Consider the following 15560-nt stretch of genomic DNA (forward strand, 5'->3'; position numbering starts at 1 on the left):
CTATCGAGTAAAAGTTATATCGCGATACATATCGTTATCGTTCTATCGCCCAGCTCTATTTGAAACTTTGGCTATAGTTAGTATGAGTATCCCCCATTCTAACATAGTAGGTCACTTCTGATGTCATGATGGCGTCATTCCCTGTGTAGGAAGTCCAGAGTCTGTGTCTCCAAGTCACAGTCCTACGTTTTGGAACTACAACCGTTCGGTGGGAGATTATGCGCAGAGCCTGAGGAAGTTCCTTTACCAGCCTGCATGCCGCTCTCAGGCGCCTTCTGCCCACAAGGATGAGACGGACCTGGGCTCCAAACAGGCTGCAGAGGAGGTCTGTGTGTCAGTATTTGTTTTTTGGGCGGGGTTTATCAGTTGAAAGATTAGCCTTTTTTTGTCTCTTCTTTAAACTATAGTTGGCTCTTTTGAAAATGTTTTCTATCTCCTTTCTGATACGTAGGTGTGGGCGAGAATCACAACCAGTCGCCCGGTTTTGGATCGCATTGATGGCTGGACAGCCAAGCTTAGAAATGTGAGTAGGCCTTCACTTGATTATCTATATATTTAATGAATTCCAGGTGTCCAGAAATATTTGATCTGAATTTTAAAAAATAATTTTATGTGTGTCTGCAGTGGATCAGTGATACTATCTTGGTCCCCTTGGTCAAAGAAATAGACTCAGTTAATAGCTTGCTCAGGAGAATGGGCTGCCCAGAGCTCCAGATAGGAGGTAAACTTCTAAAATCTGCTATTGACTGATGAGTAGTAAGGAGTTGCCTCAAAATATTTCCAAATCAATTGAAATTGACACTCTGTAGGCACTGTTATGCCAGCTACTTTACCTTTTCACTTTTTTTCTCCACCAGAGGCCAGCATAAGCAGTCTGAAACAGGCAGCAGTGACCAAAGCCTCCTCCATCCCTACTTTGAACTCTATTGTCCAATACTTGGATATCACACCCAACCAGGAGTATCTAGTGGACCGGATAAAGGGTGCGTTTAATATTAAAGCATATAGGCATTAATTTATATATATAAAAAAGTCCTGTATACCTGCATCAAACTAAATAAAATGTGTTATTTTCAGCCATGAAAAATGAACACTGTGGACCTGTGATTGGACTTCACTGCATATGTGCTGTGTGTTTTATTTCTTCTTTGTGTCAGAGCTGGCTCACAGCGGTTGTATGAGCTCCTTTCGCTGGAACGGTGGTGGTGATCTGAAGAACAGGAAATGGGATACAGACCTTCCTACTGACTGTGCTGTGAGTGTACATGACCACACCCAGCGATATCCACACAGACATAATGAGCAGCAATTATTTATTTATTATGTGCATTTAATAAATGTCACATGTGAGTATACTCAAAATGTGTTTAAATTGCTCCAGTGTTCAGTTCTCATCATATAAATGATTTTTTAATGCTTCTAAAGGACAAGGATGGGGTGTGAATGAGCTAAAAAGTAAATGTCAGTAGCAAAGGTTGGAATAATTACCGTAATTGTTCTACTCGTCAGATCAAAGCGACCTTGCTCTTTTACTGCACACGCTGTGGCTCAGTTGTGTCACAATAACTACGTGTCTGTCTCCTCAGATCCTCATGCATGTGTTTTGCACATACCTGGACTCCAGGCTGCCTCCGCACCCAAAGTACCCAGATGGGAAGACTTTCACTTCTCAACATTTTAGCCACACCCCGGACAAACCTGGTGAGCACAACATTAGATAGGATTTGAAGAATAGTACTTAAAGACTTAAGATGGCCACTGTTTGATCCTCCTTGAAATCCAGCATTGCTTTTTTTTTTTCTTTTGTGTCACCTTTTTGTATTAACTCATAGATGTTACCAAGGAGAACCTCTTCTGCATTCATCAAAGCAGCACCACTCCTCCTCACTACCAGCTCATCTACCAAGGACATGTCTACAGTCTTCCCAAGGTTCTCACTCCTTTTTATTTTCTTCTCTTTTTTTAGGAATGCACCAGTTGTAAAATTGTTGGCCATTTGTAGGCAGTGTTTAAATTAACAATGTAGCCAATAATTTTGCAGTTGTTACATATTCCTCTGTTTTCCCAAGGAAACATTAAAATCTCCTTCATGGAGGATAACTTAAAATACTAATGCCATTATCACATTATCAAATGTTGGGATGCTGAATAAAATGATTTGCAAATCAAAAACCCATGTTTTATTCATAAAAGAATAACTCTTGTTACTTTAAATCCATGGGCCTTCCTCGTCCTAGAGAAAGAGCCAGCATGTAACGGGCGTATCGTTCAGTAAGATTTGAGGTTTTCTTGCTTGTTTGTAACACTTTATTGCACTGATGTGAACCTATGTTGATTTCGGTTACAGGGCAGGAACAACCTGTTCCACACAATCCTCATGTTCCTCTATGTTATTAAGACCAAGGAGTCAGGGATGCTGGGGTGAGTGTTTCTCTTTATTCAAAGCTAGTTGGATTTTAATCTCCAACGTGAACAGAGACATTAGAAAGAATCATGAAATGATTCATTTTCCCGATAGAAATGATGCACTAAAGTTCAGATTTAAGATAGACTTTTATTTATTTTAAGTGACTACTTTGACCTTGTCTTGTGTACTGTGGTTAAATTGTTCTCATATTCTCCTCAGGAGAGTGAATCTGGGCCTCTCAGGTGTGAACATCCTGTGGATATTTGAGGACTGAGGCGTCATCCTCAAATATTAAGTTACAAGGGAACTCCAAGTGGATTTGAGGACATGTGTGTCCCCTTTCTGGTGGACATGAGCAAAAAAAAACAAAACACAACAACAAACAAACAGCACACAAGACTTCAGTTAGAGTAGATGCATGTTCTTTGAACATTTTGATGATTGACAGCCTGCTGTGTTTTCATTTGCATTTTTAGAGACATGTTTCTTTTTCACCACAGAGTGCTTATGATACAACAAAGAGCTGTATTTTTTAACAGTGTTTGGAGTTTCTGATTTTTTACTTTAAGAATGTACCCGCATGGCAGCCTTGTAAATAATATACCTCAGATTTATCTGGTGGACAGCAAGGGCTCAGACCCATCAGCTTGAATGTAAATAGCAACGTTTTGTCGCTTTCCCCGCCTGTCCTGTTGTAGTTTAGAATGCAATAATCGGATTATTCCTGGCATGCGCTTGAATTACTGGGGAGGGAAAAAAAAGACCAGTGGATATTGCAGCTATGCTGAAAGCAGTTGTACGTATATGTACAGCTGCGGAAATGCTGCACATACATGTACAACAGTTGAACTAAGTGTGATGGAGAGATGAAAAGCCTTCAAGTCACCAACGTCTGTTTCTGTGAATATTTCTTCTCCTTGGATTTTATACCACCCTCTACATGTTTGTTTGTTTTCGATAAAGCTGTTTTACAAGTGTCAAACGAGACTTGGAAATTAAATTGAAATATTAATAATAGAAAACACTTGTTTCTTCATTTCCTTGAACTGTACGCAGTGTGCTTGAGATCTATTTTTTTTTTTTTTTTATATATCTTAGGCATCCACTTGGTGGCAGTGCAGCTCCTTATTTGTGATTTGACCTTCGTCTTGTACCCGTCTTATGTACCACCGCATTATGTGATGCAGTATATTGACTAGAGTATTGATAAACACTCTGGTACACACAGAGTGTAATAGCGCAGCCTGCTCTTGCTTACTTTGACAAAACAAGTAAAATGGTAAATGGCCTGTAATTGTATAGCGCTTTACTAGTCCCTAAAGACCCCAAAGCGCTTTACGCATCCAGTCATGCACCCATTCACACACTGGTGATGGCAAGCTACATTGTAGCCACAGCCACCCTGGGGCGCACTGACAGAGGCAAGGCTGCCGAACACTGGCGCAACCGGGCCCTCTGACCACCACCAGTAGTGGATTTTGTACGTTGTAAATATTTTATTTTAGAAAGAAATTTGATTATTTTTCACAAAAAAGATCTAAGTGTGCATTTTATGAAATTTCTCTTGAAACCGCATTATCTGCAAAGCTCACGTTTGTTATGTAGTTTATTGTCGTCCTCTTTTTATTAAAAACTGCATTTCCCAGAGTGTATTTAACAACCCGGCTATCTCTATTGGGAAATGTGGTCTCAATGTCTATTAGGACTCTCTTTTTAGCTAATTTAAATGTATTATAATAATAAGTAACGATATTGTTCTTTTGCTGCATGTATTGACGTCCAATAAAACGTTACTCATGTACGAATAAGTGGTGTGAGAAGTGTCCTGTGGGCCATTGAGCTACTTAGTGGAACTACAAGAGCCACAATGCATTTGGCCGTCGTGGCTCCTCCGCTCACATCCGCTTGACTCGCTATCGTGCTGGAAAAAGGACTTTGAGAAACTGCAGCGATGTCAGTCCAGGTTGTGGCAGCGAAAATGGCAGAGGTCGAACTCAAAGACGTCCCCACCGGCAAAGACCTGCCGGCTGAATCCCCGGTGACACCCACGTCGGAAGGCAAGAACCTCCCCAGAAACGACCCGCACGAGGCCGGTTCCGCGGCTGCCGTGTCCCCTATCGCGGAGCCTTCCGCGAAAGCCGGGGAAGGAGGCACGGGCTTGCTCACCCCAAACCCGGCGAAGATGCCTCAAGCGTCGTCTATGAAACGCTCGGACCCGCAGCAGAACGGCGGGGAGGCGTTTGTCAACCGGGACGGAACCGTTGCCGAGGCTCCTCGCATGAAAAAGGTAAGACAGGCGGCATTTTTCTCCCCTCCACATAAGTGCTTTTGTATATCTCGCTGTTGCTGGACCACCACTGAGGACCTCGCCGCAGCGCGAGCTTGCTGGGAAAGCTGGCATTGTGTGACGATGCTAACAGGCTAGCTGGCACCAAAGCTGAATCGGCGGCGGCCGTTGACGGTTTAAATGATGCTTTTCACTGCTTATAACACAAGGGAACGAATGTTATTCTTTTTCTCATACCCGTTTTCACTAAGGCTGACATTTAAGTGAAATATTTAGGACTCAGGAGGTGGGCGACAGTATCCAACTGTTCTCACAAGTTGTGCTGATACTGGGTATTTAAAAGCTCTCTCATAGCATGAGGTCCCACATGCTTTTGTAGGTTTGTGTATATTTGTGTCACATTATCTTGAGCATAAACGTGACAAACGCAAAACACAGACCGCTTACATTTTTCGGATATGGTCTTTTCAGTCATAGTTTAATTGTGGCACGCATCTTTCTTATTTTTGAAGAAGCTCTGATTATTGACACTTGGGTGTCCTTCTGTGAAGTCCTACTTCATGACCCTTGCTTGGCCTCAGATTATTATGTTAAAACTATTCACAGTTCACTGCCTGTAAAACAGACATGCCGTTTTAGTTTAGTCAAATTTATGCAGTTGTGCGGTTAATGCAGGTGTGTGGTCTAACTTGGCTGTAACAGTAGTCAGTGATGTGTAACCCCTGTGACCTGGTTTATAAAAATAAACCTCTTTGAGTCTGTAACACCTATAATTGATACCTTAGGTGGATTTAGGCACTGTTTAGCTGTGGTTGTCTTATCGCTCTGCTCCTTACAAGGTCTTTTTTAGGACAGAAGAAGGGCAACGTTCAAGGAAAGGACATTTTTTTTTATTTGATAAGAAAATGATTGCAAGAGCTTTATTAACAGTTGCATATCCTGTTATCTTTGTAGTGGACTTTATAAGTAGTGGTCAGCTGTTGCACTAATACACATGCCACTTTAGTGGGGGTTTTTTTTTTGGCTTCAGAAAGCCTAGAAATTGGGTGAAACCCGGTGAAAGGACAAGTTGGGTGGGATGCACTCCCCACCCACACCCTGTACTACGTCAGTGATCCTATCCTATTAAACCAAACCCCGAAGGAAACCCAGCTTAAAGACCCTTTAGCCAAATGTTTGGTAGTAACGTGAGAGAATGGAGTGCGCAGCACAGAGCAGATGGCTTCAAGTACCTCAGACTGTCAAAGCGAGCCGGCATCTAGAAGAGAATGAGCAGTCGGAAACACCGGGCTTGCAGGGGGAAGCGCAGCCAGAGCTATGGGAAAGCAACAGCCACATCTGTGCTACTGAGGAGGCCAAGTTTGAATGCAGGTGCAAGGTACAGACTGTTGATTAAGGGGAGAAGTAGTTGTGAAAATTTACTTAAAATAGTGCTTTTTTTTTTTAAAAAATATTTGAAAGTAAACATTTTGGTCACATTTGTTAACTCTTTACCAATATTTCCTTCAAATATCAGTGCAGGCACTCTATTAAATATCTGTGTGATTAAAATGTATGTCTGTCTTTGAATTTTCATTGCAAGTGTGTTGTCTTGTTTCAAGTTCATGGGATGCAGAGAGTCCAGAAAGCTTGAGTTGAGGATGAACGCCATCCTTAACACTTTTAGGGCTGAAGTCTGCTTGTTATGTAAATTTCTGCAGTGTGTTGGAACTGTATTGGTCTGATCAACTGTTTTTCAGTATTTTTGTTTATTCACAGAAGGTTGCCTGCAGCCTATTTATAGATGAAGTATAGCAGGAGTAATGGTACTGCATTATAGATTTATATGACCACAGCCTGGCCTCGAGCATCTGCTGAACTGTCCTTCCCCAGTTGCAGTAAAAGCTAAGTGAAGCACTGGGGACGATGATGCAAGTACGCAGCCAGGCAGGGCAATGGTGTTGACTGACTGGCTGGATGGCTGGCTGGCTGGCTTTTAATCCTTGCCTCTATCATGTCACCACATGAGGGGATTAAAAGGCCAGCTTGCTGTTGTAGGTGAGCCCAGATGTAAGCTTTCTGAGTCAGTGATGAGTGTGATTGTAACCTGTCCAGCTCGGCTCGAATATCTCCAGCCTCTGGGAAGTTCTGGGTGAAGGCTCCAGCTGCGGAGTACTTCAAGAAGCGGGCCTAGCTGCTATCACGTTTGCTGTGCAAGACTCGTGTGACTTCCTAACAGGTTTATGGGAAGCATGCATAGTGATGTTATTACCGTATTTCCCGGACTACAAAGCGCACCTGAATATTAGCCGCACAAGCTAAAATCAGGGGAAAATCCTGTTTTGTACATACATTAGCCGCACCTGACTAAAAGCCGCAGGTGTTTCAATGTTGACTTATCATATGTAAGAGAATATGCACAAAGGGAATTGTCAGGAAAGAGATGGCTGTTTGGAGACACACCCCTTTTATTAATATCTTGAAAAACAAGTTATGGGTACATATTTGCATAACTTTTTAGGTATATGTACAAGTAGCGGTAATTACAAGTACGAAACATGTACTGTGCTTCATAAATGAGTAACAAATGTAGTACATAACAATAACCTGCAGCACACCAGAAAAATAGATTGGACTACCTTTTAGGCTCAGGTGCAGTGACACGGCTTTAACAAGAAGAAAAGTCAGTCATTCACCACCATCTTTCTCTTCTTCCTGCGCACTAAAACCACCAAAGTCCTCTTCTCCAGTGTCGGATACGAACAGGCTCAGGATGGCTTCGTCATCCACTCTCAGCTTCTTTCCTTCGTTGTCACTTTCAAAACCAAACAAATCCTCGTTGTCAGTGTCAGAGTCGAACACCCTCAGAAGGGCCGTAGCGGTGTCCTCCTCTCCATCATGCGGCAGTCCAGCCCTTCGAAATCCGTTGGTGATCATGGATGTTTTCACACTTTTCCACGCTGTCAGATTCCACTGGTGGAGTTGAGCATAACTTGCTTTTCGCAAGTTTATCGGCGCTCATCATCCACGTCTCCTGCTGAACGGGTAGTGCTACTTTGAAGTTTGTTTTTCGCGCTACTTGTACAACACTATGTTGCCTGGCGGATGGACATGTGACCAACATACCACTCTTGAACCCCGATACTGTGTGTCAGATCACATGACCTTCCGCCAGGCAACGTAATGCCGTACAACAGCGGAACAAATAAAACAAATAGTCTTACGATATGACAAAAATCATGGACAATCCATAGAAAAGCCGCACCTGACTAAAAGCCGCAGGGTTCAAAGCTTGTGCAAAAAGTAGCGGCTTATAGCCCGACAATTACGGTAAATGATTTCACAGAACAGCAGGATCTACCAGGAACATTCCTCTCTGTTGTAATGTTATATCACCTACTAAGCTAAGGTTCCTGGTAGTGCTCACTGGTTAACAGGCTTAGTGACATGTGGCTCAGGACGAAAACAATTTTGAAGGTGGGGTTGTGTTTCACAGAGTCAAAAATCAGCCCAAGTTGTTGTTGCCACATGTTGATGGTGCTATAGGTTTCCACTCTAATGCCACTCATTAACTCATTAATTGTAACTATATTTACACCAGCTTGCTCTGTAAAAGGCACTATTGTTGTGATCAGTTTCATGCAGGTGTCAATATGGTGAGATGAAGCAGGGAGCTAGTACGATGTGCTGAAGCCAGCTGAGCTAAAGATTGCGCAGCCTGTTTCCTCATCAGTTCCTTCCATGCTCTCGTGATTGTTCCAAGTCATCTGGTGAAGGATATGAGGTGGCTGCTCTGTGGTTTCTCAGCGTGGCCATCTTCATGCAAGCACATTGATCTTCATCTCCCCGTGACTGTTCTCAGCTACAAAGGCGAATGTGTCACTGTCCTTCCCCTGCGCCCTCTGATTGGTGAGTCACCTCAGCAACTGAGCTGGTCTGTGTGTGGGGGAGTGCCTGCATTGTGGTGATCACATGCACTTCCTAAGGGATAGAAGTTGAATTATGTCCTACCCCTACTTTTGTATTCATCAAATAGATTATAGGAATAAATATATTTATTCAAGTCCCCTCTTCAGATAAACTTGTAGACCCTGACAGATAAAATTTTTTTGAGATAGATATTTAGTTATTTAAATATCTAATATCGGACAATTTTTATTACATTTTTTGAAACGCACAAAAACACAAACAGATTTCCCTAACATTTTGTTGTGCGTGTTATTTATGAGTCACTATTAAGATAACATAACAATGCAGTTTTATTGTCAAAAGTCAAGGGTTACAATATGCTCTGCTCGACTCTGCTGGTTGTATTTGTGACACACACACACACACACACACACACACACACACACACACACACACACACACACACACACACACACACGTGTACATCTTTCTCACATCTATTTTATTACTTAATTTTAATATTTTGACTGCTATAAATACCAGTACCAATATATCGGTAAGGAGCTAATATCGGCCTATACATGGGCCCCACTGATATACTGGCTAGACTCTTGGCTCAGACCTTATTGAGCTCATTGCCAACTCTATTCTTTTTTTGGACTCTAGTAGAATGAGTCAAAGTTCAAAATAATCCTTATTTATCTTATACTGGGCCATGGTGCAGCACATAAATTTGCCAACCATCTTCTGATTGGCTCTCCCTCCAAAACAGAAGGTTTGAAAGTAGGGCTGATGTGCTCACAGCTATCTCTCTGACTTCATACTGAGCCGAATGTTGAAACAGAATCTGACCCTTAATATTTAGAGCAGTCTGAAGCCTGTGGTTACTTGAACACACCTTGACCTCATTATCTGAAACTTTGGGCATGTTTAATATGAGCATCTTAAAAGGCGCTGTATAAATACAGTTTTACTTTTTGCTGGCGACTCCTTAAAAGAAAACTGTTATGGTTCCACTTTGACATGAACTATTGAGTCTTGAATTTAATACAAATTAATTGCTATAATTATCTTTTTGTTGGCTAGCACGTCTCTACTACAGATACAGCACAAAGAGCCGTATTTCTACTGTCATTTTTATATCTGTCTAACAACGTGACAGCTTCCCAGCTTCACAAGTGCCCTTAAATGCTGATTTGGAAACTCGATGACAGGACTAAAAAGCTCACAGGAGTTGTGAGGTCCCAGCAAGCTTTAACGCATTGTCAGAGGTCACCGGAGAAGCATTAAGAATGATCGACAGCCCGTGCCCAGACCTTGAACCTCATGGTAGTTTGAAGGCTTGCCTTAGTGGGAAAGTTCCTGGCCCCTTTTTAAGACAGTAGAGTGGACTGTCTTAAAAAGAACAAACCCAGTTGTAAGGAGTGGTGGAGAGGCACAGGCAGGCCTGCATGGGATCCACTAGTTAATCAGACCTGGGTAGAGCTTTAATGGCTGTAGTAAGTGGTTGGGGTTTTAATGTGTGTGTTTGAGTGCATAGCTTGAATGTAAATGATTGATTAATCAGTTAGTCACTGGTAAGCCTGATTGGTTGTATGTGTATGTAATACTAACTTAAAAGATCAAAGAGCTATATCTGTGGATTACTGTGAAATACTTCCAGGCAAGAGACCAAGTAATATATCTCAAAATAAATGCTTATAGGAACTGAATGGTACTGTTGTGTGATTTGGCAAGTCTGAACTGCCTCTTCCACTCATGGTAGAGGGTGTATATTTGGCCAGCTTTGCCCTCAGTGCACTTAGCTGAGGTTTATCGCTCTTTTTAATGGCCTATGAGTGAAACCCCCGGATTTATCTGATCTTTCTCTGGTGCTCTCACTCTCCTCTTGCTCAAATTACCATGTCACACCACTTTTTATTTTTGCTCCATCTCCCCTCTGGTTCTGCTCAGGCTGTGTGCCTCATGTCAGCCTGCTCAACAATACTTTCCAAACAGTGGATCAGCAGACTTCTTAAAATAACCCCCAAAACAGTCTGAGTTACAAACTACCTACACCGCAGGATACCGCTTCCTCTGTCGTTTTTTATTATTTAGCTTTCACACCGTGTCTCACTTTCTCACAGTCTTGGTGTTCCCGTACAGCACAAGACCTTTTCCCAGCGCGAATCCCAGCACCACTATGTGTGAGATCATGCCTGCCTAACCATCTTTATCCATGGCACTCGGGCCAAATCAGGAAATGGACTGTTAGTACTTTACACCAGTTACAGTTTCTCTCGCTCCAAGTTGCCAAATAGTTAGCCCTTCATCACTGTCCAGATTGGTCGTTGTAGCGGCTGCTCTGCTGTAGGGCTGCATGCATGGATGGATAAAATAAGAATCAGAATTTTCACACTGAAAAGGTGGTCACGTGGTCAACATATTTGTTACAATATTCTCAACACTAAATAAAACTAACCAGCAGCCTGGTCATTAAATCCCAGTTGTGCAATTGATAAATAATGGCTGCTTTCATTATGTAATGCATTAAAGTAAAATGCCACAACCAGCTTTATTTATATAGTGTTTTATTCACGTATGAATACACACAACTCTTGCTGTACTTCCATTAACTGTGGACTGGCTGAGAGGTGAAGTCAAGCAAACATTAGACAAAACTGTGAGCTGTAATAAATGTAATAGAATAGAGTGGGCATAATGTAAAAATCTTTATAAACAGTTAGTCCTGAGGTCTTCTCCATACCCACACTCACATACTTGCTTTTGGGAAAAATGATTACAGAATCAACTAATTTGGATTATTGTTTTTCACGAATGTGGCAAAGCTGTCCAGGCTGAGGAACCTAAATGAAGCAACCAGTTGAAAGATGCCTTGCAGCCTCTGAATTTGGGGCAGAGACCAGAAGAAAAAATAATATGCTTAAGGTGCACTCTTCCCCAGTAAAGTAACAAATTGAACCCTTAACATCTACTAGTTTTTGGCCCTCTAGCAATGCTGAATGGTATTATGTAGTACTGTCACAAAGTAGGTAGTATTACTTTTCTTTGTAATCTAGCAACAGCCATCAAAATAGAAGAAATAACTAGGTTCACTACCTAGAGGCATTGTTAAAGATTCAGTGTATCTACAGCCACATAGAAAGAGAATCTGTGAATGCGTTCTTTGTTTCTATTGGCAGTCCCTCAATGGATACCTGTTCTGCGGGCAGTGGCTACACTGCTTGATAGAACTATGCGGTTGTACAGCCAACATTTGGTAGGGACACAGGCTGCTTATGGTCTTATGGGTAAAAGATGGTTTTGTGGTGGTTGTGTGGACAGCTTTGCAGACCATCGTTTACGCGTTGTAGGTGTTTATGATCAGCGGTGGCCGGATCACAAACTGTGCGATACTTTTGCTTGTGCCGTTGGTCCTTCAACCAGCTGCGGGGAAGGGCAACCTAATAACATATAAAGAGCTGAAGCGAAATCAAGCGTAAGCTTCTGGGTTTATTTGTGCAATTTGCTAACATACTTCCTCTTTGTTGTAAAGTAAATCTGGTTTGGCACAGGAAAATTCCAGCCTATTGTGAGGCTGGTGGTAGCACAAAAATACAAATTATAGGCCAACAATCCAAATGCTGTCGGTGTCTCTGGTTATTATAAAGAATAAACACAATAGATAAACACAATGGATGTCTAATGTTTCTTTAATGGAAAGGGGAACTAATTGGCAAGTGAAAACTAAACAAATTGCAGCACTTAAAGTTCCTGAATGGGAGAGCACTCTCTGCCAAGTTTGAAACTTCCCACCATCTTACAGGCACAAAAGTTTGCCCACCTGTATAAGAGAGCCATTCAGCTGTGCCTGTATGTGATGCAGTGCCTTCTGGTGAAATGGCAGTATTTTGCACCCTGGGATGAGAACACATTATCAGGGTAGACTGTCTGTGACATTTTAGCACAGTGGTTATACAGGGTTACCTTGGCATTAAGGGTGTGCAGCTGTCAGATTGGGGAGGGGGAAAAAAAATCACTGATCGCTTGCATTTTACCTCCCAGTCTCCTGCTGTTCTTACAGCACACATTCATTTCTAAATTAGGTTGCACCTACATGTATCACCTTCCACTGGCAGATGATGCTGACTTTACTGGCCTTGACATCTAGTGCTCAGTATAGATGGGGATCTGAACGCCTGTCGTGGACAATTCATGAAGGTCTTCCCCTTTTCTTGCCTGTGGGTCTGGTTTGAGACTGGCACTTTAAGAGTCTTTGCATCCCTCCTAATGAGTGTACCACCCACACATACACATCTGCAACTCCCCAGTTGAAACTCATTTCCTGCCTTGTCATCCCAGCTTGGTATCACTGAGCATGTACAGCTGATTGAGTTACACATCTTTCCATCAATAGGCTTTTTACAAGCCTCAGATCCTTGGCACAGAGGAGTGAACATAATGAAGGGAAAAGAAGAGCACTCACTTTTCCTGGAACCCATGTTCATAAACAACCAGCATAGTGTGAAATTTTAAACCCCTTACTTTAGTTACTGTTGAACCAGCGAGGGAGCCCAGGCTTTTTGTTTGTGTGTGTGTGTGTGTGTGTGTGTGTGTGTGTGTGTGTGTGTGTGTATGTGCGACCTCCAGCCTACAATGCTGAGTACACATGAGAATCTGTGGACATTAACAGACAAGTCGCCAAGCATGAGAAGAAAATGGTGTTGGGCTGTGCTTGTTTCAATTTCCCCATACGATATAAATTATGCAAGGTTCTTGTGGCTCTGGAAAACAGAAATCTGTAATATTGTCGACTATGTAAACGTTCTTACTTATGGTTCTAACTTTAACACTGCAGTCAGTCACATACAAGTAAAACTGTAACAGAACAAACACCATGTTAGACACTTTGTAACACCTATAATTGTATGTTTTCAAAATTACACCACAGGGACATGTTGGGTAATGTTGGCTAGACAAAAACAACCTGTTAGGAGCTGAGAGAGGCTTCATCACTAAATTTGGGAGCTTTCTATGCTGTATGATTTAGTTAGTTTTAAAGAGAAGGGGGGGGAGGCAAACTAACAATATAAACATTGAATCCAAGAGTCTGTTTTTGTTATTTAGTGTTTTTATTTTGTTATTTTTATTTTAATTCTGTTATAAGAAGCAGTAGTATAAGGAACTGTACAGTGGTTTTTAAAAAAAAAATGTCCGAGTCACCTGTCGTTTCTTGATATATTATTGCAAGAAAGCCAGACTTTCTTGTCACCTTTAAAGAGATATTGAGCAATTGTTCTTTGTTTGCACATTAGCTACTTTTTCGCTGAGTTTCAGATGACAATTCTCATTGGAATTTTTTTTGTCTGTCTTTAAGCCACTTAACACTGACCCATGAATCATTCAAGCATAAAAAAGGAACCTAACTCAAGGGATGAACCATTGTTGTCTACACATAACTGACAAAACACTTCACTTGTTCCAGTTCTTTAACTGAAAATACCAAAGATGAAAACGTTTGACAGGCATAAAGTAGTATTTTGCACCAACAAGGTGGTTCCCAAAAAGCTGTTGTTCAAAAACTTGGCGTATCTTGCCATGGAGGGCAGAACTATCTGAGATCTGGTCATTTAGTTGATCAAGCTGCTCTTTATTGAATGCTCGTCAGAAATGGTCTTAGCTGAAGGGTGTCTGTGAACAAGCCATTCTTAATGAAGGGAAACTGAGAAAAGACACAAAGGTATACCAAATTACCCTGGAACTGGACTGAAAATCAGTGGCAGCAGTTCTTGTGGAGTGATGAATCCAGATTTTTGAACGTTTTGGTTCAAATCATCATTAATATGTACAGAAGAGATCAGGAAAGTGGTATAACAGCGAATGTCTATAGATGCTTGATTTTTCACCATGACAGTGATTCCAAACAAACTGCCTATGCTGGGTAGAAAAATGTACCATCAGTGATGGATTGGCCTCAGCAAAGCCCAGACCTCACCATTATTGAAGCAGCGTGGGATCTTAGAAGAAAGCTTTCTAAGAGAGTTCAGGCTGTGCTGAAGAACCCAGGCATGCTTAAAGACATGAAACCACTACTTCCCTTTAATTTTCTGTTGATTCTGTGAAAATATTGTTATTTTGCTGATCATACAGTAATATCAAAATGAAAATCTCCTTTTGTTACAGCACTAATTTAAACTAACAAAAACAAAATAAGTAGTGTACATTTCTGGTTGCACCTCCCAGCAATACAGCGAATGCTCTGTGCTTGAGCATTGCAAGTGAACAAAGGAACAACATTGTGCTCAAAAAGTGCTGCCTCACAAAAGGCCTTCACAAAGCCTGAAATGAGCCCCTACACACCCATCTGTCTATCCAGCTTCCTATTAGTTAGACAAAACCACCAACTCTTGGCAGAGAGAGACAATGGCTGCTAAAGCTTGAATCACCTTGGAGCTGGATAATGGATGTATAAATCCACTTCTAGATGTACACTTTATTACATTTGAGCTAAGGAAATTTCATTGATATGAGCAGAAGTAATGTTCTTTACTTAGTTAAGTCAGGCACATCATGTAAAGATGGTATTGCTAACAAACTGCTGTTTGAATAGTACTGTTTGAACAGACAGCCCTCTTCACAGTTGTGTTTTAGTATTTGATTTGTGGTCTTTTAGCAATCATTGACTAAAATGGCAAAACTCCAGGGTGTAAAACCCAAACAATAAGCTGAATGATGCTAAAATGTTACCTATAGCTCGGGGAAACTAGAGTCATATGATAATTATTTGCATAGGCGATATATGTGGAAAAAACCTCCTTCTTAGAGTAGCTTTAAACACCAGCTTTCCTCATTTTTCATGTTGTTTGCTGCTGTGCAGGTTTTGTTGTTAGTCGGATTAATTTATAAAGACAAATCCAGCCTAATAACCAATGAAGAAATTGCTCCACAATCCTAATTAAACATAGATCATCGACCCCCATAATGGGTTTATTCAAAAAT

At 41.5% G+C, this 15560-nt stretch overlaps 2 protein-coding genes across 3 annotated transcripts in view; both read left to right on the plus strand.

The window, feature by feature from the left end:
• The window catches only part of tmem209 (transmembrane protein 209), a 7013-nt gene extending 3589 nt beyond the window's left edge, over positions 1–3424 (plus strand). Inside the window, exons 6-14 of the mRNA XM_013908757.1 lie at positions 154–325; positions 452–523; positions 625–721; positions 858–983; positions 1158–1255; positions 1587–1701; positions 1833–1930; positions 2348–2421; positions 2627–3424. Of these exons, the coding sequence (XP_013764211.1) occupies positions 154–325; positions 452–523; positions 625–721; positions 858–983; positions 1158–1255; positions 1587–1701; positions 1833–1930; positions 2348–2421; positions 2627–2681 (907 nt within the window). The 3' untranslated portion in view covers positions 2682–3424. The remainder of the gene's footprint in view (positions 1–153; positions 326–451; positions 524–624; positions 722–857; positions 984–1157; positions 1256–1586; positions 1702–1832; positions 1931–2347; positions 2422–2626) is intronic.
• Positions 3425–4236: 812 nt separating this feature from the next.
• ahcyl2b (adenosylhomocysteinase like 2b) overlaps positions 4237–15560 on the plus strand; it is a 47318-nt gene continuing 35994 nt past the window's right edge. The window contains exon 1 of one of the 2 annotated variants that reach the window (XM_005725159.1): positions 4237–4694. In XM_005725159.1, the coding sequence (XP_005725216.1) occupies positions 4359–4694 (336 nt within the window). In that variant the 5' untranslated portion in view covers positions 4237–4358. The remainder of the gene's footprint in view (positions 4695–15560) is intronic. The other variant, XM_005725158.1, reaches the window with a different exon arrangement.

This window comes from Pundamilia nyererei, unplaced genomic scaffold (assembly GCF_000239375.1).
Source record: "Pundamilia nyererei isolate P.nyererei 1_Seehausen unplaced genomic scaffold, PunNye1.0 scaffold00014, whole genome shotgun sequence".
Classification (NCBI taxonomy): domain Eukaryota; kingdom Metazoa; phylum Chordata; class Actinopteri; order Cichliformes; family Cichlidae; genus Pundamilia; species Pundamilia nyererei.